The following is a 23,452-nucleotide window of genomic DNA, read 5'->3' on the forward strand; positions in this document are numbered from 1 at the left end:
AACCCTGAATTCTACATGTAACATGTGTGTTATGTGTTTGACATTACACTCTGAGCCCCAGCCTGACTCCTGTACGTACGTCCAGCATCAGTGCAGCATTCCACAGAGCTGTGGTAATGTGCAGCTAGGGATCTAAATCTTGCTTACATGAGGAAGCTTGTAGGCAGGCGGCCACAGGTTAATCGCGGCGTACCATAAAACTTCCAGCACTTGAGTTAACCTTGAATTTACTGTCTGTCTGCCTGGGCTGGCTGGAAGTTTCCTCTGCTTTAGGTAACCACAGCAGAGACGGCGACGGCTCCTTAACTTTCCATCTACGTGTCAGCCCTGCTCCTGCTGCAGCCCCATGAAACGCGTGCAGCGTGTTTTTACAGGACACAGAGCCAAGGGCTGCTGCAGTTTCATAATCTTAATTGTGTAGTTTTGAATTTAACCAGCGTCCCTCAAAGATGTTTAAGTTAAATTAAAAGTATTAATGAGATAAGACGTGGAAATGGTGAATGTGTTTAAACCCAGTGTTACTGGACCCAAATTGATACACAGATACATTACACATCTGATAAAACTTTGTCCGCAGGTCTCACATCTGGGTAGAGTTTTGCTTTTAGATGTTGTTGTACAGAGATGGTTTTGAAAAAAAGATGTGTTTGAAACCCATGACCAAAAGAACGGACCAAATAAAATAAAATAAAACAAATTATGAAAATATCTCTAAATGTCACGATCAACAACAGGCAGGATGATAAACAGAGAAGTGAGACACTGCAGAAAAACATGCAGGTGAAGATCCCTGACCACAGGATTAACTCGGAGAAAGTCTGAGAAAATAAATCTGAGTACACACAGATACACATCTAAATAGAATTTTGTCCCCGGGTCTCACATCTGGTAAAAGTTTTGCTTTTAGGACTCCTGTGAATGTGCGCTGAACAAACTGACTGAGACAATGAGCTGGTGATGAACAGATGAAGAAATGGGATATGGATTCAAGGATTCAAAGAGGCTTTATTGTCATTATTAAATTATAATAATAGAAAAAAATATATGGTACTGCACCTATACACATCTTCCACGTTTTCCATCCACAGCTAACCCTTGAACATAGTGATGTAGAGATCCTGTCTCCCCCTCCCTCCTACTGTGCTGCTGCTTCAGTAATACAATCTAATGTTTGTGTGAGCGTCCCCTTCTGGAGACGCCTCTGCCTCCAGCTCTAACTGTCCTCAGCGTAATCATTATCTCATACTTTCTATCTGTTGGCTTCACATTTGTAGTTGTGTGAGCTGTGCAGTTATGAAACAGCAGACCAGACATCTGTTCCCAGCGTTTCTCCTTCAGGCGGCTCTGCTGCCTCAGGCTCACCGCTGCACATTTAACGGGATACTCGCTGTATGATGCCTGTAGGGAGCCACTGCCTTTAAGACTGAAGTCAGGGGAAAAAAAAAAAAGATCCCAGGCACAGTAAACGGCACAGATTAGCCGAGTGTACTGTGAGATGATTGGCTGTAGTCTGCAAGATGTGCACTGAGATGTATCTGTAGTCCTGAGTTGGGTTTTACATATACGCGTCTTGTAGCCCATTATGGTTGAATTAAAGGGGACATATTATGGAAATATCACTTTTTGAAGGCTCTTTAAAGACCCCCTCCCATGAAAATCGTGTTTTTTGTGCTTTTCACGTGTTCCTGTGGCATTTTTCTTGTGTTAGAGGACATATCAGCAGAAAAGGAAGTGCAAAATTGCATTTCTGAGTTTTTCTGCCTTCAAACTGCTGTGAACCAACGGCAGACGCAAACTGGCAGTTTCAGGGAGACTGGAGCTGACGTGTCACAGCTCCAGGGGAGGGCACTAGTGCTACAAGCTCCCGCCCCGCTCTGCATCTGGCTCAGAGGTGAAAGGCTGGACAGCTCGGTGTCGCTGCCAAGGTATAACAGGTATAGCTCACCTGGTAGAGCAGCTTGCACCGTTAGCAAGTCTGGGATCGAATCCCAGTGTGCAGTTTTACGCTAAACGCGCTGAATCGGTAATTGTACAGTGTCCAGCTGTCAGCGAGGGGGTGGCTGGGCGGGGCAGCGCAGTCTCCGCCCACCCTCCAGAGGCGCATTGCTAATGAGCTGCTGGTGCTGTGCAGAAGGAGAGCCCTGGGAAATGGCACAGGTTTTGTGATTTTGACTAAAAACTTCATAATCACAATTTAAAGACCACAGAGAATGTTTTAAAATAACCAAAAAGGATCGCGGGAGGGGGACTTTAACATATATTTGGGTGTTTGTCTTGCCTTCTGGCCCCCAAAATGTGAGGATTGACAGAAAACTCTGTAATGTGTGCAGGCTCCCTAGATCGAAATCGTGGTTTTACGAGCTGTTCCCTCAGTTGTCTTCCAGTGATTCCAGTTAGCATAACCCCACCCCTACCTGGGACCGATAGAAGGGGCGGGGCAAGCAGTGGTTCATTTGCATTGAAACCAGCCGTTCTGAACAGGGCTGTTTTGAGAGGATGAAACGAGCTGTGATGTTTGATCCATGGGGTATTTTGACCAAAGCATGTCACAGACATGTCTTTAAGACACCTGGGAACTATATTAATTTATGGAAAGGGGGCATAATATGCCTCCTTTAATACTGGAAAATGAATTCTTTATTTATCAGATTAAAGTCTACACTTGTTTGTGGTATGGGTCAAGTTCCAACCCGCTGCTACACCTCTCATAAAGCAGCTCTCTACTAACTCTTAAGACCAGAGTTTGCAACCTAAGCCAAGATGATTCATGTCATGACCCTTGAGTTATGTTCTCAGACTTGACAAAGCTCCCTCAGAGCCACAGAGGACATTATACAGCTGTCAAACCTTTGGCATCGAGGCACAGCCAATGTTCCCTTTCATTTAAAGGCCCACACTGATGATAATGATGATGTGCATAATCATTCATTTTAAATAGAAAGTAAAGAGCGTAAGAGAGGCATTTGAGTCGATCAAAGCCGAACTAAGAGATTTTGATGATGCGGACAAACCCTTGCAGCCTCAGTTTGTCCGATCGCTGCTCCATATGAACAGTCCTGTTATGCATCATGGCTGTGTTCAGATTGCATATAGATAGCAGCACCAGTCCTCAGACTGTGGTTCAGGACATGAGCCTTGGACAACCTCCAGTCTGCAGCTTCCTCCTTGCCAGCTCCCAAATGAAAAGCAAATGCTGCCTGTCCCTGTTTCAGTCTTTTTTTTTCTTTTTCTTTTTTTGTGCGTACAACAGATTAGCGTCACAGCAGGCCTGAAAGAGTGTCATTAACCCCAGTTTGTTCAAGTTCATAATGGAAGATAATGAACTCTCCAGCTGTTAGCTAACCTTTTGCTTTTGGTATTAATTATGCAATATGCTAATGTAATTAGAATAGGTCGAGGTTCACTGTGTCGGGATACAGCTTTCTGATGATTTTCATTCAAATATTGGTGAATGCATTAAAGAGGAACTATGTAAGACCGGTAGCTTTTCCGCTGTTTTGCTAACCCTCTTCTCGGCCATGTGCATTTGTTTACAATGAAGCCGTCAAGAAATCAATCAATAAAGCGGTAGATATAATTATATATACGATGTATATATTTGTATAGTTTTATCTGTCATAAACAAGAGATTATGGGTTACATGGTTTACAGACACAATACGTGACAGGCACGTAGAGAGCCTCCATTCTCCCTCGTAAAAAGTGAAGCCATTTATTAAACCATCACAATTACTCCAAAGCTGTTTAATTAACAAACATGTGGCTCAGCTAAGCTACAAATCCTGTATAGTTCCTCTTTAATTATTGGTTGAAACACTGGCATTTCATGAGTTTTCATAACAGCACAGATTCAGCTGCTGCTTTAGTCTTTTTGCCTTTAGCGAGATCAAATCCTGTTTCCCAGTCACACAGTACACAGTATTTGCCCAAAATGAATAATTACATTGATTAAGAAAAGAGTGCAGATATAATTACATGTAAAGCACCATTTGTTTAAAAACTGATAATCACTTTTTTTATTTGAGCACAGATTTACATCACACATGATTGATATAGTATAAGCACAACAGCTTCCCACAGTGCATTAAAAGGAATTCACTTAAACACTTGTTTGTTGAAAATGAATGACCTCAGTGAATCAGAGTCAGTGAACCTGCTCTCTCTCCTCCATCTGTGCAGAATGTTTGCTCGCAGGAGAAAGCCCTCGTACTGGGACTACTCCGTCAACTGCACCGGCAACGAAGCCCATTTGTCCAGCTGTAAACTGGGCCAGGAGGCATCCCTGAAGGCCAACGGCACCTGCGGCGACGGCTTGCCCGTGGTGGTGAGCTGCGTGCCCGGCAGAGCCTTCTCACCGACGCCCATGACGGGATTCAGGAAGGCCTTCAGACAAGAGGTAGGAGTCATTCATTTTAGATTTGTGTTATACAACTGACAAAAAGGTTTTTGATTCCTTCTGTCCTTTTGATTTTCTGTCGCCATTGTTCAGACTAGAGGTCAACCACTTATTGGGATGGCTGAAAATATCGACCGATATTTGGCATTTTTACGATAATCACCACCGTTTTATTCATCGAAAACCAATAAAATAAATGTATTTTAAAAAACGCGCTCCTTCGGCTCTGATGCAGCCGCCTGTAGTCACCGCTCTTGGCTGTGTAACCATGTCCCGCCCACAGCCATCACTGATTGGTTACACGGCACTCCGGTGAGCCAGCAGTTTACTGTATTTAGTCCAATCCCAGGTGTGTTATTCTGAATGTTGACACCAAAATTTTTATTTTCACTGCAAATGAATATGAGTTCTACATATTGGTTATCGACTTCCTTGATTACCGATAATCGGTATCAGTATCGGCCCTGAAAAATCATAAGGGGGGTGAATAGGGTAAACATTTTAACCAACAGATGAAACTTCCCAAGTTTATCACTTACATTAAAACAAATATTTTTTGTATTACAAGTTTTGTCACATTTTATGTTTAAATATGTAAACGAGGCAATATCTAATGAAATATGCACTAATTTTCATATTATTTCCATAACAGAAATCTGAACAACGGATAAAGCCACTTTCAAAATTCTTGTTTTATTTTGTTGACATATTAGAGTCAGAAGTTTTTACAGAGGGGATTTGGGATATCTCTTTGTATCACTCTGTAAATAAGAAATTACTGTCACCAGCCCTAATATTGCCATGTTTTTAGGAATAAAACATTGTATAAATCAGGCTGTGAATGATATATCAACAATCTTCTCTGTGAAAACCTTCAGAATATAGACAGGATAAGTCTGGAAGGTTTGGTGTCTGTAAGTGCTGCTGAAGCAGAGATTTCAGGCTCAGAGTCTGAGGAAAAACTCATTTTGAGAAAACAGCCTTGAAAGACTTGTACAGTAAAATTCCTTAGATTATTAATGTAAATCATACTTTTACGATTGGTTGCGGATACGGAGCAGATGACAATTTTCCTACATAATTGTTCAGGAGAGAAAAGGCTTTACAACCTGACATGACATGGGTCAGACAACAGGCATAGCACAGTACTGTATGTCACAGTAGCTGCTAACTTATGGTGACATTTCCACTTTTAATGTGGATTTTCTACCATTTCTTTCCACTTTTCTGAAAGAATACATGTTAAGGAAGAAAAATAGCCCAAAATTGTCAAAATTCATCAGTGCATGAAAAAACATTGTTTTTGCCTGTAGTGTCTTGCCCCAATCCCTAGTTCAGACTATCTGTATCTAGATTACACACAGTTTTCCAAGTCAGAATATTTTAATTCTGTGCTGATTTTAGAGCTATAACATCACATTGGTGTAATATAGGCCAATGACATTAAGTGGATACTACAACATTGACTCACTCATTAGTGTGTAAGGGTTGTCCTCCTCTGTGTCCATGGCTGGTGTTGGTGAACTGAAATGGTAAACAGAGGAGGTGACTGGTTCAGTTCAGTTCACTGGCTGACATGTGATGGGTGGGTGCTGCAGTGTTTTGGTTGGACCGACGCTCAGAACGCAGTGTCACTCTGTGAACTGCAGCTGTAGCTGCTTTGGACGTTTCACAATGAATTATCTTCACCCGAGGGTTTCACAGATGACATGATGTAGTAAAAGTTTTTGGTACAGGCGAAGGAAAAACATGTATCTTCACAGAGAGCCTCGCCAATGTCAGCTAACTTTTCTTCTCCTCAAATGTCCCTGAGCATGAAACCAGAGACAGTAAAAACTGTATTGTTGTGGCAGATTTTACACAATTTGCACATCGTGAAAAACTGATCTGAGAATCCAAGATGGAAAATCTTCTCTCGCTTTCCTCCTGACATGTTTGCAATTGCAACGGTGTCTCTCCGTTGTTGGATTAGCTGAGGGGACTAACTCTGCAAGTCTGAACAGCACATTTGAAAAATAACTCAAATATGCAACATTTGTTTCCTCTTTAATTTCATTATTTCATTATTATGTTCTATTGTTCACCAGTGCCAGATGTGGACAAGTCTGATCTGGGGATATCGGTCATGGTTTGCCTAACCTTGTTACCAGATAAGGGAAACAAAAAATAGTGGGATTCCAACATTGTGGCAACATTTTTGTGGCATCTTCTTCCCTCTGTAGCATAGTTTTCCCATTTTGCTGAAGAGCTGGCCTCCACAGTCTGACCTCTGCCCCATCCATCAACTGGAGCCCCAGCTCTGTGAATGGGAGCAGATTCCTGACTGAAACCAGAACAAGTTCATTTGCTGTGATTTTGTACATGGATCATATTCATTTCATGTTCACCAGTCTGGTGAGGATGCTTGGTGTGTCCACACGTACAGTACAAGTTTTAGGCACTGTAAGTAAAGTGAAGATGCTTTCAAAAATAATGCTATGAATATTCTTTATTTATGGATTAACTTCATACACTTGCAAACATCTTGCAAAAGTTGCCATAGTTCCTGTGTGGATTGAGGCTGTCTAAGGCCCCGTCCAGACGAATTCGTTTTTTTCGAATCCGGATAAATACTTTATCGGATTGGCCTCGCGTCCAGACGGATCCGGCGTTTTCAGGGGGTGAAAACGGTATTTTTTGAAAACGGGTCCCAGAGTGGGAAAATTTGAAAACACCGCCCCAGCGTTTCCGTTTGGACGGCCAATACGGACTTTTTCAGAAACGATGATGTCATGATGCCCCCCGCCACTCTACCTGTAACCTGACACACACACACACACACACCGCTGCTGCAGCAGCTGCTGCACACTGACAGTCTATGCACGTAACAACAACAACGGCCGACTAACGTCGCGTCGCTCAGACGCTGCGGCTGAATCGCACCTGTTTAATCATCACTGATCATCATATTTACTCTGACACGACTCCCTGTCAACATTTAATCCCATGTTTGAGTTTGAATACAGCGGGGAACTTCTTCTTCTATTGAATTACAGCGGGGACTTCCCGTCTTCTTCAGCTGTTTTAAGTGTTTATGTGTGGCAGGCAGCGCTGCAGCGACACACACACTCCACACACACGCCTGCAGTATGTAGGTACTACAGCGTTTTGGGTCGTTTTCACTGGATCAGTTTGGACGCAGATATTTTTGAAAACGATGCCGTGTTTACGGAGATCAAAACGATTAAGAAAAAGATCGGATTCAGTGAAGCCGCGTTTTCGTGTGGATGGGGCCTAAGTGTCTTCTGTCTCTTCATGTAATCCCAGACTGAGGACTCTGTGGGGGGGGGTACACCATCTGCTGCAGCTAATAGAAAAATACAGCGGTGTGCAAAAGTTTGGACACCCCTGGTCCAAATTTCTGTTAATCTGAACAGTTAAAGGAGACATATTATGGAAATATCACTTTTCAAAGACTCTTTATTTGGGTGTTTGTTTTGCCTTCCGGCCCCCAAAATATGAGAATTGACAAAAACAATCTGTAATTTTCAGGCTCCTTAGGTTGAAATCCATGTGGTTTTACCAGCAGTTCCCTCAGTTGTCTTCCAGTGATGTAACTAGGATTTGAATTTGCATAACCCCACCCCTACCTGGTACCGGTAGGAGGGGTGGGGCAAGCAGTGGTTAATTTGCATTTAAAGGGACAGGCACTGAAAGCAGCCGTTCTGAACAGGGCTGTTTTGAGAGGATGAAAAGAGCTGTGATGTTTGATGCTTGGGGTATTTTGACCAAAGCATGTCACAGACATGTCTTTAAGACACCTGGGAACTATTTTAATTTGTGTAAAGGGGGCAGAATATGTCTCCTTTAATCAAGTGGAAGGTGGAATGATCTCCAAAAGGCATACAGTTACAGACGACACATTCCCTTCATATTTTAAACAATATCTTCTTTTTTTTCCATCTTTCACATTTTCAAAAAGACAGAAAAGTAAAAGGACCAGCAGCAAAGGTTTTGCCACCCTGCATAGTTAGTACCTATTAGGGATGGGCATTTGAAGAAATCTTTTTGATCGATCATCGGGGAAATTAACGATCAATTATCGATTTAATCGTTAATATTAATATTCATATTAATATGAATATTAATTTTCATATTTAATAACAGAATGCGTGCGGCTATGGCGTGTGCCAGTAATCCAGGGCAGTCCCCGTTTAGGAAGGTCAGACAACAACATACACAGACGTCTGTGTGCTTGTGCTTCACCTGCAGGGACCGTGCCGACACCGGCATTAAAAAAAAAAAAAAAAAAAAAAGCACCGTTGCGCTGCCTGGCTCACCTGCAGCTGAGCTGTCAGAGCAGCTCTGCTGTCCTGCTCTCTTCAGCCTCGTGTTTGGCTGCACTTGTACGAAAAAAATCGCAAGCACTTTCAAAATGTGAAAGCGTGTGTTTTATTGTTATTTCTGTAGCCAACACGGCGGAGCGGCGCTCTGATCAGGAGCACAGAAAAGAGAAACTAACTATGCAGGATATTTACCTTAAGTTTCATTTTAACCGTCGTTAAACAGCTTCGGACTAATTGTGATGTTAGATAAATGACTTGTAGCTTGTAACTTACAGAAAGAGTGGAGGCTCCTTCCACACCGCTGCTGAAAACCAAACCTGCTGATCAGAGCGGGCGGAGCCGCGGTGTCACAGCTCACGTCTCTGTTGCACCGAGTCCGCGACACAAGCGTGCCCCGTCATATTTAATGAATGATTTCACTCTTAAACCATGTAATAATAATAATATATAATAATAATATAGAGTTTATTGGTTGTTATGAAAAAAAAATATTTCTACATAACAACATCTGCCCTCTACATGATCCCTTATAATAAATCGATAAAAAATGAACGTGATCGATAAAATTTTTAACGATCAATAATCGATCATCGATTAATCATGCCCATCCCTAGTACCTATAGCCCCCCCTTTGGAAACTATCACAGCGTGTAAATAGTAAATCTCTTGTCTGATACCTTGGTCAAAGTTCTCTGAGAGCTCAAGTCTCCTGGGTTTCCCATTCGTTTGCAGGCTGCTGCTTTGTTTCCCTTTTTCACTAAAACACAGTAGAAAACTGTAGAAAACTAAAACAATACACTGATATTGCTTAAAACATTGCAAAAGAGTGTTTCATGATGAACGTTATGCCTTTTGGAGATTATTTTATCATCAATCTAAATCAAAACATCTGCAGTGGCTTAAACCTTTGCACAGTGCTGTATATTTGGCCATGCTTTGTGTGTTTTCATCAGTTGATGGGCCTTTGTATGAATTCAAGATGGTGTTGGTATCTGGTTGATCTTTAGTTATTTAACAACAACCTTACCCTGACATCAGCCATTGTCACTTTCTTAAATCAAATGGATGTCAGATCTTAAGTTTTACTGCTACTGCTTTCATTTAAGCAAATCTAATGATGATAGTCAGCTGTGATCCTGAAAGATAAACACAGAGATCATGGTGTTATTATGAGTTTTTATTTGCAAACCCACAGTAAGTCTTCACTTGACTCCCTTTCAGCTCCAGAGAGAGGAGTTCCCCACTGATCCTGAGTCTTGGCCTCAGAATTTTCTTCTTACTGTCACCAACACAAAACTTTGAAAAAAAAAGACATTTTCATGAGTCTTAAGTCTCCGTAGAGCGTGCCTGCTCTCTGTCACGTTCCACAGCGCCGAGCGCCGTGCCTGACATCACATCTCAAATCTTCCACTACCCTCAGACAGACTGACTCAAAGGAATTTGATCTTAAAACCAGACGTTTTACTACTTGGAAAAAAACAAAGCTGACACCCGCTGTCTGATGCAGCTATACCTGCAGGCTGCTGGGGAAGTCTTTCTTATACACCGATACACATTAAACACTATATTCCCTTCAGATTGTATCATTCTGATAGTTCCTCTGGTTTGTAACATCACACTGAATGAATCTGATTCCTCATTTCCATTGTGTTCATATTTATGTGCATTTTCTCTCCACATTGATTCAGTTTATTATCATTAGATTTATTATCATTTTTGAATCATTTTCATAGCATACAGAACACAATACAATTGCAATGTCCAAGTTCTTTAAGGCTTTAATTTAATAATATAAATGATTTAGAATTCAATCCTAAACTGAGATCTCTAATTGTTGCTGCTAATTTTTCTCAATTAACTTTTGACTCATTCTCTAATTGTTTCAGCACTAGTTAAATAAGATGTCATCACATAGTACCAGCCAGGATGAAATAGATCTTCCTATTGATGGAAGTCAGTCTACTAATGTGTTTCTTTCTATCTCTGTTCACACAGTACTTGTACTATCTTATAATCATGTGTCCTGTTTGTTTGAATAAAATATATATTTCTGAACAAATTACAGCCAGTTGCAAATGTTATTATCATCACTTATCATAGGAATCATGGAGTTCAGTTTAGTCTTTGATTCTGCTCTTCAGTGAAATTCACACACTGTTTAATTTCTTCATAGGATTATGCATCACTTTCCTGGATGCTCAACATTTGAGGTTTCCAGTGTTAATCTCTCTGTAAGACTGAGGTGTCTACAGTAGGAGGAAGGATGTAATCCTCCAAGCCCACACATAAACATGTCTGGCTTTTACTGTGTGGATACAAATGGCAGTAAATCAGATTGAACTCTGCTGTTAATGTGTTTACTTGTAAAATTAAACATTTCCAGTTTTCCTAAACGGTTAATGGGAGAACCGCATTAATAGCATGTTGTATAAACCATGAAGCCACCCAGTCTGCCGCCTCGGCATCAGGAGGAAAAGTTGACATTCCAAACTTTCAGCTGAGTCTGTTAATATTTGAGAAAAAAAGAATAACCTAAATATGCGGTTTCAGAATATGAACATCTCATATTCTGTTCTGTCTTTTAAAACCAGCGTCTCTGTTTGAACTCCTCAGCAAGCGTTGGTTCGTCTTCGCGGTGGGGCCATCGTAGGCGAGGGCCGAGTGGAGGTGTTGAAGAACGGAGAGTGGGGCACCATATGTGACGATAACTGGAACCTGCTGTCGGCCACGGTGGTGTGTCGAGAGCTGGGCTTCGGTACGGCCGTGGAGGCCCTGTCTGGAGGCCGCCTGGGACAAGGTATGCTCTCTCTTTTATTTATCCCTCCTCTTGTGTTCGGGTACACAAAGTACCACATAAATTTGTTTATAGCATCAAGGCTTTTTGACTTTGTTAGGCACCTCTATTTAAACAAAATTAAAAAATTCACAAAATTCACAAAAATCTAAAATGCTCTGGTTAAAATGATGACATTTGTGATGTCAATTTTGACCCGGTTATTACGATAAGAACAATGAATCCAATCATGGATAAGGAAGTCTAACAAAGTCTAACAATGTAACCAAGAGATGAGAAACACATGGAATGATAAATAATTGTTTTAGTGTGTTTTACAGCTGATTTAAGACTCGGTCCAAAACTTACCCGAACACCATACAGTAGATGGTAGCAGAGAGCTCACAAGAGGAAAGTTCAATGGAAGACAAGGAGTACAGTATACTGACAAAAAAAGGCCCAGGGGCCCACCCCCAAAAAATATTACAACCAATTTTTCATGGATAAGGAAGCCTAACAATGTACCCAAGAGAAGAAAAGCAAATTGGATGAAAAAAAAAAAGTTGTATTTTACAGCTGATTTAAAACACGGGTCAAAACTGACCCGAACACCATAGATGGTAGCAGAAAGCTAACACAAGACGAAGGTTATGCAAGAAAGGTCATTTGAGTTTTTTCCAGCTTGCACATTTGGCTCTGAGGAAAAGTTTTTTTTTTTTTTTTTTTTTAAATTAACCTAATGCATAAAAAGAAGCCTGCAATCTAAGCCGGAGAGCCGCTCTCAACTCTGCCGCCACTCCCTCTTCTCCTGTGATGTATTATGCAACCAATGGCTAAAGCATAAAGACATGAACACTGGGCACGCATATACTCATGTACAGAAAACCCTAAAAAAAGCCCGGACTAGACACACAGTACTTAGTCCACAGACAGTCTTTATTGTTGGAACGACTGTCCGTGTATACGGCCTGCATGGCATGTGATGAGAGGTTATGACTGTGTTGCAAAACCACATATCCCAAACATTTTGGGCGGTAATTCTATCCTCTATGCCCTCCTCCGCATATCACCCCCTTTTGTGCCACCGAGCAGGGTATCATGAACTCGCAGGCCCGATGGTAAGAGCGATTTAGCCTGGTGGAACAGGATTAGCTGCAGAGCGCAGGTTCAGCGAGGTTGGGGGATCGGTTCCTGAGCCGGTATGAGCTCGCATATCTCTCTGCGAGGATATTTGAAAACTCTCCGTTCCGCTTAGATTCGAAGTTTACTGCAAGAGGAAAAATACAGACAAGGGCGAGTGTAGCTCGGCTGAGAGGAGACTGTGGAAAACCTGTGTCTGTACTGAAACACAAACCTCTGACCCATCACTCCCTGTTCAGTTCAGATGCTGTTAGGTGGAAACTGTGACTTGCTTATTGGAGCTGATCAGTATACAGAGCTTTGATACTGTACCTTTAAAGCCCCACTGTGTAACTTCTGTTGTTCCCTCATCAAACTCCAACAACTTCAAAACGCTCTGGTGGACAAGTTGTGACCTGCACATTCACCACGCTATGAAATAATCATGTAGAATTATGTAACATTACGACACATGAAGCAAATACTCAGAACTCACTCTGCCCAGCAGCCATGTCTGGAATTTAGTTCCGGCTATGCATTTGCCTCGAAAACAACTCTATCTTGTAATGTTACATTATTATCTCATAGTTCGGTGAATGTGACGGTCACTACTTATCCATGAGAGCGTTTCGGAGTTGTTGGATTGTGTATTTGATGACTTTGATGAGGGACAGGGGATCTTCACCATTCACCTCCATTGTGTTAGCTGAGCAGCTCACTTCTCTGCCCTGCTGATCTCAAAACAACATGCACCGATGATTAAAGGTAAAGAACCTACCCCTTTGACTATAGAGAGCTTAAGCGGAAGCAGGAAGTAACGGCGCCATGGGTCCTCAACTCGAAAAAGTCTCCATGTAAGTGAACGGGAGTCAAAGTTTTATTTCGCGATTCGATTGAATTGTGCCATGAGAAAAAAATATGTCCTCTACCTGTTTAAAACATCACGTTTCATGCCGAGAAATCAGCAGTTTGTTGTAAAACTATTAAAATAAAATTCCGAAGAATCCGTAACCAGAAAGACTACAGGTGGCGTAGGTGACGTCACACACCACATGCCGCCCTTTCCCGTGTCAGTTGGTGACGTATTTTTTGTGGGACACCATATTTGTAGTCCGTAGAGCGTTGTCACACAAAATACATTCTTCCGTTGCCGTTTTACGATAAACTGCGGATTTAAACAATGAAACGTGATGTTTTAAACAGGTAGAGGTCATATTTTTTTCTCATGGCACAATTCAATCGGATCACGAAATAAAACTTTGACTCCTGTTCACTTACATGGAGACTTTTTCTGAGTTGAGGTCCCATGGCAACGTTACTTCCTGCTTTCCGCTTCAGCACTCTATAGGAATTATGCCAATAGGCAAGTTTGCAAAAAATGTTGAACTATCCCTTTAAGGCCTTTAATTTCCCTGTGGACTGAGGCTTTGATACTTTCACAGTGTTATAGAATACAGAACTCTAGAGCTGCTTTATAATAATAAAAAAAGACATGGATATGTGACTCTGTACCATAGGACCTTTATCATAAAGCTGTGTAACGCCCACCTGGGGCTATGCAGCATATTGAAAGTAGACTCTTGCTGTGCGTGCATAGGGGCGCAGCAGGAGGTTGTTACTCGTTAAGACACTCTGAGCAGGGATCCAGGTGAACACAGACAAAGCTGAGTGCACCAGCTAAGCCTTGAGCACAATTTAGGTTTGTGGGTTTATAGGTTTTTGCTGTGGTTTTCTTTGCAGGTCACTTGTGTTTCCGTCTCTTTACAGCAGCGTTGCCGTGTTCCCAAACAACTGCAATTACTGTCATTTTTACAGCGTTTCATAACCGATTATTACAAGTGCAAAACTGAGTCTCAGACTGTAATGAACTGCTATTATCCTTATTTACACAGCAGGTTTCACCGTTTGGAATGAGCAGGTATCATTTGAAATGTGAAGGAAAGTGTTCTGCTCGGGCTGGGATGGAGAAGAGGAGCGTAGGTCCTCCTTTTATTGACTGGTTCCTTCCTAATAGAGGCCTTCAGTCTGAGCAGGCTAGGTTTATGGTCTCATCTGAGGAGACAGGCTGCACCAGCAGGCTGCATGGAGAGTTTTACAGGTTTGGAAGTTGGGACCTCCCACCCAACTTTTATAAATTGCACTCTGTGTTTAACGCCCCGGTAGCTCACCTGTTAGCAGGACAGACCACATAAAAAAATACATTTTCCTCTGAGGGTGCAGCAATACGAACCCTGCACACACATTATCTCTGAATAGGAAGAATTGTCTTTTCCATAAACAAGGACATGCTGTACATTGCTGCTCATTCCACTGATATTAGACATGGAAAATGTCGAAACAGGGAATGTTCTCCCTCCAAAAATCATTTTCCATCCTGATTTCTCATCAGTGGCTCTGTAACCTCATGGAGAAAAACAAAACGCAGATGGAAATAATAAGAAGAACTGAGATACAACAGAGAGAGAATAATGATATGAATATCAGCATTATTTAAGGTTTTACTGACTGGACAGATCAAAATCTTAATACCATTTTTGATCAAATTTAATTTCACACACGACACAACTTCATGGTGCAACCTAACCTTAGGGATGCTCCTAGTCTTTTCAGGTGGGTAGTGCAATAGATTATAGTGACCTGGGGGTGGAAGACAGAGATACCACACTGTGAGAATATAATCAATATTTTGTACTGCATTCAGAACCTTTACTGTTGCCCATGACGATGGAATAATTTTGTTTTCAGACACATTACTGTTTTTATTCCTGTTTATACACATCAGTAATCACCTTTGACCAGATTACATACTAAGTCCCAGTTACCAGTTTTGGGAAGATATATGCTTTATCTATTAAAGGGATAGTTCAACACTTTTGGCAAATTTGCCTATTGCCATAATCTGTAGGAGTAGGTTCAGATTATCTCATAGCGTGTTGAATGTGCAGGTCACAACTTGTCCACCAGAGCGTTTTGAAGTTGTTGGATTGTGTATTTGATGAGTTTTGAGGGACAGGAGGTCTCCTGTCCCTCAAAACTCATCAAATACACCCTACCCTACCCTACACCTCCATTGTGTTGGCTGAGCAACTCACGTCTCTGCCCCGCAGATCTCAAAACAACATACACGATAATAAAAGGTAATTAACCTACTCCTATGACTATTGGGATTATGGCAATAGGCAAATTTGCCAAAATGTTGAACTATCCCTTTAAGAATAAATCACATTGTCACAATCATTTCATGACAACAGCGTATTAGCAAAAAAAGTCCTGACGCAGACAAATGTTTCCAGTCAGTGTTTTGTGATATATTTTCACATTAATATTACTGCTGCTTTAAATGTGTGTGCTGCATTACATTAGTGTAAATGTGTATGTATGACTGCCAGTTTATTATGCACCAATATTCTATGTAAGTTGAACAGACATGTGTAGTGTTGCTGTCCTGTAAAAGCCACACCATGCTGTTTATTTTTAAGTTGAAATGAGTCATGAGATTAGAAAAACATGTTCTCAACAGAGTGATTACGGTATGCACTTTCCAGCTGCTCCAGGAGGGTTTTTCTAATTGTGTTTAGAGAGTAGGAGAGTTTCTCAATAACATTCAAATTTGAAAAATTCAGAAACGTTCAAATTCAAATATACCAAATCAGAAGATCAGTGGTTTTCTCTGGACATGGAAAAAATATAACATTTAAAGGTGCAATATGTAAGAATGTGGCCAAAAACAGTTACTGCAGTCAAATTCAAAACACAGCGATCTCGTTTTTTCTCCCAGCCGTAGCAGCAGCTCAGTGGACCAGACCGGAGGCTGAAATGCCACTGACGCCGCCGTGACTGGGAGAGAGGGCTAGGTGGCGCAACATGCCAACACGTAAATTCAAAACATAAACATGATTTGCAGATTTTGAATGCGAATACTCTGGCTGTGCTATTGTTGTTGGTGAGTTCATCATGTTATATGAACATTGGGCCTCATTCACGAACCGTTCTTAAGAACAAATTTGTTCTTAAGTCCTACTTACGAAGTTTTTACGAAGATTGTGGCATTCATGAATGTTTTCTTATCCAGAATTTGTTCTTAACTAAGAACAAAATCTAAGAACAGTCAGGAGTATACTTAAGCACTTTTAGGTGCTGAGACTTCTGCAAAAATAACCGATTATAGCGTTTTCTTTTGTTCTGCAGTTGTATGATGATATATGATTTGAATAAGAATTATTTTCTTATCTTTTATGATGTTTTTAATAATCATATATTAATAATAATAATTGACAAATCATTGCAGTCTCTTAAAAAACATTATAGACACTTAATTCATATCATATCTTTTTTTTTGGGGGGGGGGGGGGGGGCAGCCCGCAATTTTCCTAATTGCGGGCTGCAACAGTGCACTTACTGTAAGTGTTCACACTACACACAACTGTTTTTTTTTTCATATGTGATAATATGATGATATTTATGATGGCACACGTGAAAGTGTGGTCTCTCTGATAACAACCGAAGAGCTGCATCCACTGCTGACGCTACTAAATATAGCCTAAATATAAATATAAAAATATAAAGTTTAAACTAAATATAAGCCTTTTGTTTGTTTCTTTGTTTCATTCCTGCTGCAGTAGCGCCACTTCACTACTTAAGTTCTTTTTACGTTTGGAGTCTGGTGCTCCCTCCCAGATTTTCATTTGAGCATTTCAACTTTCTTTCTTACTTCACCTTCTCTGCTCAGTGCCTGTGGGTGCTGTGTGCACACGGCCCTGCAGTCTCGTGCCCTTTTACGGGCATTGACAGAGCAGTTACCTATGCTAATCCTATGTTAATTAGACTCACCTGGCACACGCCCTCAACTTACGAGGAGATGGCATAAGAACACAGCTGCGAACAATTCTGAGGCTTACGAACGCGTTGATGAATCTGACGTAGGGTTTTCTTAAGGAACTTCTTAAGAACAACTTAAGAAAGAATCTAAGAAGGTTCTTAAGAAGATATTGGTGAATGAGGCCCATTATTCCTGAGTCTCTGTGACATATTAAGAGGATTTTACGGCCAGTTGCTTTAGATTTCTTACATATTGTACCTTTAAGTAACAAAACAAACCAATGGGTTCAACTATGAAGTCACATGAAATGGAGAGTAAAGTATAGGAACCTCAAAGTTGGTGTTTACATGTATTACATGATGTGGGGACTCTGTTAGGAGTTAATTGACTTTTTTGGTTATGTTATGGCTTCTTGATTAATTGACTACTTGACAAGTTTGTGTCATCCTGATCATTTGACCTCTTTAAAGGTCACATCAAAGGTCACTGGACATGTTGGGGATACACTTACACACTCATATTTACAGAAGATTAGATCAGCAAATGAAAGCCAATCTCTTGTCTGTACAGTGAACAAGTAGTGAGTCAGGCTGATGGCTTCCTCCTGCCTCTGGTCAGTGGCTCCTGGTTCTAATGTATAACATGGGTATATAGCCCAAAATATCCCCTAACTGTTTCTGTTTTTATTGACTGAAGACAAAAAAACACAGACATCTATCAGACTTTATTGTTTTCCTCTCAAAACTTCTGTCTATCCTCTGTGTTTTTCAGGTATGGGCCCGGTGCACATGAATGAGGTGGAGTGCTCAGGATTTGAGAAGTCCATTACAGAGTGCTACTTCAACAAGGAGGCTCTGGGCTGCAGCCACGAGGAGGACGCAGCCGTCAGATGCAACGTCCCTGCTATGGGCTTCCAGGAGAGGGTCAGTCCTGACGCCAACTGTCACGCGCTCGCTGAGAGAGAAACGTGATCCAAAATGCAACAGTGAGCAGTCTGTCCCGCATTATGTAAAAATAAAGAATTACCTGTTATCCAACAGCTGCGCCTGAGCGGAGGTCGCAACCCCTACGAGGGCCGGGTGGAGGTGCTGATGGAGAAGAACGGCTCTCTGGTGTGGGGGACGGTGTGTAGTGAGGGCTGGGGAACCATGGAGGCCATGGTGGTCTGCAGACAGCTGGGCCTGGGCTTCGCCAGCAACGCTTTCCAGGTATGAGTCACTGCAGCCAGGGGAAAGTCAGTAGCTGTGGAGGAGAAGGTCTGAATATAACAAGAATTTGGGGCTCCAATATTACAGTCTTTAAAATTCAACTCGGGGGTGTATTTTCCTAACATTTTAGGTCTAAAAGAAGGAATCGGAAGATTTTCAGTTTAATTGCTCCTGTTTTGCTTGAAGTGTACATTTCTTTCCACAGACAGCATCAGGTGGCTACTCAAACATGCGCAGAGAAGTTTTTTTTACTTGAAGCAAGTCAAGAGTTGATATTCCTGTGTTTATGACACAAACGGTAGCTTTTCCCACTGCACCTGAACACACCGAGCACGGCAACTTGGGTCTCGCGCGAGACTCTGGGAGACTTTGAATTAGATCTAGTTTTACAAACATGTCGGCTTGTTGAAGTAAATAAACTTCTCGGTGAATGTTTGAGTAGCCATCTGACGCTGTCTGTGGAAAAAAATTGCGGCTTTGAGGGATGTAAACAGCCTAAGTAGCGGAACTTGCATCCACTCCCATTCATTGCTGCCGTGGCGATGCGGGGACAGACACAACTACCGCAAAACAGGAGCGATTAAACTGAAAATCTTCAGATTCCTTCTTTTAGACCTAAAATGTTAGGAAAATACACCCTCGAGTTAAATTCGCCTGGAATTGTCCTTTAAATCGTTTAAATCGTTGCTCTGGTTTTGCTTGATCCAGATGTTCTAAGTCTTCAAAAATGTATTGATTGGTTGAGTTTACAAGTTCACAGTATGATTTTGGTAAATGGACTGATGTTGACCACGTACTACTAGTCACATTCACTCATTCTGACAGTGCTTTTACCTAAACATGGCACTTATTCCATCATATACACATGCACACGCCAGTGACACACTGAGGGAAGTCTGCCCAAGGTCACTTCAACATGTGGTTACCATGGGGATCAAACTGAAAAGGGGAGGAAAAGCCAGCACCCTCACGATCCCTTTGACAAATTTTTATTACAGGACAGGCAAGCACAGACGTCTCGAACCATTGAAAAAGACTTTGGTCGAAACGTCTGTGCTTGCCTGTCCTGTAATAAAAATTTGTCAAAGGGATCGTGAGTGTGCTGGCTTTTCCTCCGTTTTTCAGTTTGCTGCTGTACAGTAGCCGTGCACCTCGCTTCTCCCTCTTTTTTTAACATGGGGATCAAACCAATGACCTCCTGATTGACCCGTTCTCCCTCCTGACCCACAACTGCTTATTTCTTTGAATTATTTTTCATGGAAATAACCAAACATGTTGTTAATTAAAGGAAAACTCTTAGGTGTTTGACTTGAGTTCAGTAAATTTTCACAGTTTTGCTTGATTTCTTAAATTCCAATTCATTCATGAATTATTTAAAACAATGGTTCTCAAACTTTTTTACATCAAGGACACCCTAAACTGATACAAATTAGACCAGTTCTGCTCTGCTCTGTTGGACAACATTTTGAAACAGACATCAGAAATACACAAATATTTGTACTGAGACTGAATAAGTCAGTTTTAGTCAATGTTTAGGGCCAAATGGGTGACTTTTTGGAGAAATTTAGAGACATGTCTGGAAAAAAAAAAGTAATATTTCTGGAAAAAATATAATAGTATAATTAAAAGAAAAAGTTGGGGACCCCTTTCAACCCTCTCAAGGACCCCTGGGGTCCCGGACCCCACTTTGAGAACCACTAAAACGCCATTGAAAGTAGCCCATAGGAAACCCCTTCTTTATGTTGTTGAGTGAAATGGCATATAGTGTTAATTCCTATTTTTAAGCAACAACAAACTTTATACACCATCAAACTCACTTTAGGGGTATACGTTCAAGATCATTTCTCTTTTTCACCATAGTAACATTTATGTTGCACATACTGTACAGTATTGTTGTTTTAAGGCCGGTTTTCATTCCATGCAGCAGTTTATTCCTGGGCTGCAGCAACACAGTAAATTCATGGCTTGTACCTCCACTGCGGGTGTCCTCTGACTTGTTGTGTGACTGCTGTGAAGTGAGAGACTCTCCGTCCGGAGGGCCACCACTATCTGCCAGCTGCACTGAAATGCCCCAGAGCGAGCCAAGAAAAAGCCCAACTCCTCCAAGTTCTTAAATACACAGTGCGTTTGGTCCAGCAGTGAAAATAAACCTGCCACATCCCCTCCTTCATTTCAGAGAGTTTTCTCCTGATTTGATCTCGAAGGCTTTTTCCCCTCAAATGTTCTCTTCTCCTCTTCTCTCCCTCCTTGATCTCAACTCAATTTTCTTTTTCACTTCAGCTGTGTGGTTCCTATTGGTTTAGATAGGTGTGTGGGCATCAGCTAGCAGCCAGTGTGCTTTGGTGTTAGTCTTTTAGAGGTTTCAGGACAGGCTTTATTAACCTGCTTGGCCTACCAATAGGTGGTACCGGATACCTGTATGAAAAAGTTCCTAAAATGCTGTGGTGGTATTTTCTTTCTAATGTTTCTTAAAGGTCCAGTGTAAGTGTATAATCGCTATAAAAAAAATGTTTGGTTTTTGTAGCCTCATAATTCTTCTTTTCTATATAGCAAGGGTCTTGCTTTATATTTGTCGCCATCTTGTGCTGCCATATTTGTACGGCATCCCAAACGGAAAATCCAGCCAGTCAGAGAGCTGGTTTTGCAAGTTTCGCGTTAAAGGGACAACAAGGAGTTTCTCCAGCGGCAGAACAAAAAGTTCTGCGACAATAAAAAAGTCTCATATTAATGTGGATGAATATACAATATATTTATCGAAAAAGGGCCCATTAACAAGTGTGGGTAACAGACAAGTGTGGGTAACACTTGTTAATGGCCATTTTCGATAAATATATTGTTTTGTCTCTATTGTAATTTTGTTATTATTAGTGGTATACGACGGTATCTGATCGTCTTCGAACCTCTGACTTTAATTCTTGATGAATGAAAACACCAGTCTGTCTTGCGCCGGTCAAAGAATTTCATGGTGCGCGTGGAGGCTCATAAATGTAGTGTGAAAACGCTTCGCTTTTCCAAAACTCCTCGTTGTCCCTTTAATCCTAAATAAAATAAAGTAAAGAAGAAGGCGGAAGGAAAGAAGAAGGAGGAGGAAACACACTGGACCTTTAAATAAGAAGCCCTAACACCACTAAAACAACACTTTAAGTGCATTTTGTCACAACAGCATTTTTGTTCCAAGTGGCTAAACTACTAAAACCTCATCAAGGAGTTGCTGACTATACATAGAATCATTGTTATTATGGTGTTTTCCACTGTGTAAACGAGAGGATTTTTTCCTTTTGGTTCATCACAGTTTGCTCAGGCATAGGAACAATCACAATGTCACTGACTCTGGATTCGTTGTGGTCTTGACTGTCCATTGAGACCAAGATTATGCATATTGACCTGATAATTGTGGAGCTATTCTTGATTTATTTTGGGTTAGGTCTGTTTAGGAACCTCACCTCTAAAAACCCTAAGGCTGAACCAGCATCACATTCTGTCGCCCCAACACTGCACCGAGTCACGTGGTAAAGTTTTTTGTGTCCCAAGTGGACAAACACAGGTGCTAACAATCAGTTTCACGTGTGGGTCAGGATTTTTCCATCCAAAAGCTAAAGTGAGATCCTTGAAAAAAAAATTTCATCAAAGCTCATTTGACTTTGAAATAGAACGCTGCAGCTAGGCCGTTTTCTACTTTCTTACAGTCCTGCCTGTAAAAGTAATGAATGGGACATTGATTTTTTTGCTGCATGGAGACTGAACAGAATAGTAATGAGACCGAATTCTGAGCTGGATCTTTTCAATCTTGGCGGCTGAAAGAGATTCAGACGGGGAAAAGAATGGTCAAATCCATCTAAAAGCAATTTTTAGAAAACCATTAAATCTTCACAAGTGAATGAGATTAAGTTGATATACAGTAATATACAGGCATCAGCCTCAGTGGCATTGGCACAGACACCTCTGGTTTTTTGTGAGCCCGCCATTTGTTACATTCATCTTTTTTCCCTAGGAAATATATGGCAGGGTGCAAGCTGTGAAATGATCTGCCTACGGATTTAAAAATGATAAATGACAAAGTTAAAATTCAAAGCACTGTTTTGCTTTTCATGTGTAATTACTGCCATAGTTGAGATGAAAGGAAATGAACACTCTGTTTACATTTAGTTGAATACTGGCAGTGATGCACCACTGTCCGACTCCTGTCTCTCCTCCTTTGTGTACGTCGTTGCAAAGAGCAGCAAACAGGACATGAAGGACCATTCTTTATATAACAGGGAGAATGAGGGCACCTCACACACTGTGTAAAGTGCAACAGTAGGTAACTAGCTCTGTATGAGGACAAAATGGCAGGACTGAGCAGGGACCGTCTGTTGCATCAGTGCATCCAGGCTCATTCCGTCATCTGGCAGCTCCATCACACACACATTGATTTAATATAGACGTGGGAACACAGGCTGCACACACAGCCCTTATTAGTCAGCTCAAGCTGCAGCCACTCATAAAATATATATACCAGGTAATTACATTCTTTACAGTAGCTGACAGAAAAATATACTTACAATGAAGTCATCAGTTTAATACTGTGGCTGATGTGTGGGGATTACAACGCTCCCCCATCAGTTCAGCACAGCTCTGTGCCACCATGCTATATAAGGGTACACTCCGCCACCTAGTGGTCGATGTGGGGAATCACCTGTCCTCACAATCACTGAAAACACAGAGGATTTAGAATCATAGTTGCTAAAGAGGGTTTTATACATTTACATAGCAGCATACTATCAGTCTATATTTTATTTTTTCAGATGAAACTGCTCAGAGGTGTTCAGTATAA

At 41.3% G+C, this 23,452-nt stretch overlaps 1 protein-coding gene across 1 annotated transcript in view; it reads left to right on the forward strand.

The window, feature by feature from the left end:
• The window catches only part of loxl2b (lysyl oxidase-like 2b), a 77,610-nt gene that overhangs the window by 37,411 nt on the left and 16,747 nt on the right, over positions 1-23,452 (forward strand). The window contains exons 5-8 of the mRNA XM_083979097.1: positions 4,179-4,395; positions 11,334-11,517; positions 18,203-18,354; positions 18,472-18,639. Of these exons, the coding sequence (XP_083835223.1) occupies positions 4,179-4,395; positions 11,334-11,517; positions 18,203-18,354; positions 18,472-18,639 (721 nt within the window). The remainder of the gene's footprint in view (positions 1-4,178; positions 4,396-11,333; positions 11,518-18,202; positions 18,355-18,471; positions 18,640-23,452) is intronic.

This window comes from Trachurus trachurus, assembly GCF_905171665.1.
Source record: "Trachurus trachurus genome assembly, chromosome: 9".
Classification (NCBI taxonomy): domain Eukaryota; kingdom Metazoa; phylum Chordata; class Actinopteri; order Carangiformes; family Carangidae; genus Trachurus; species Trachurus trachurus.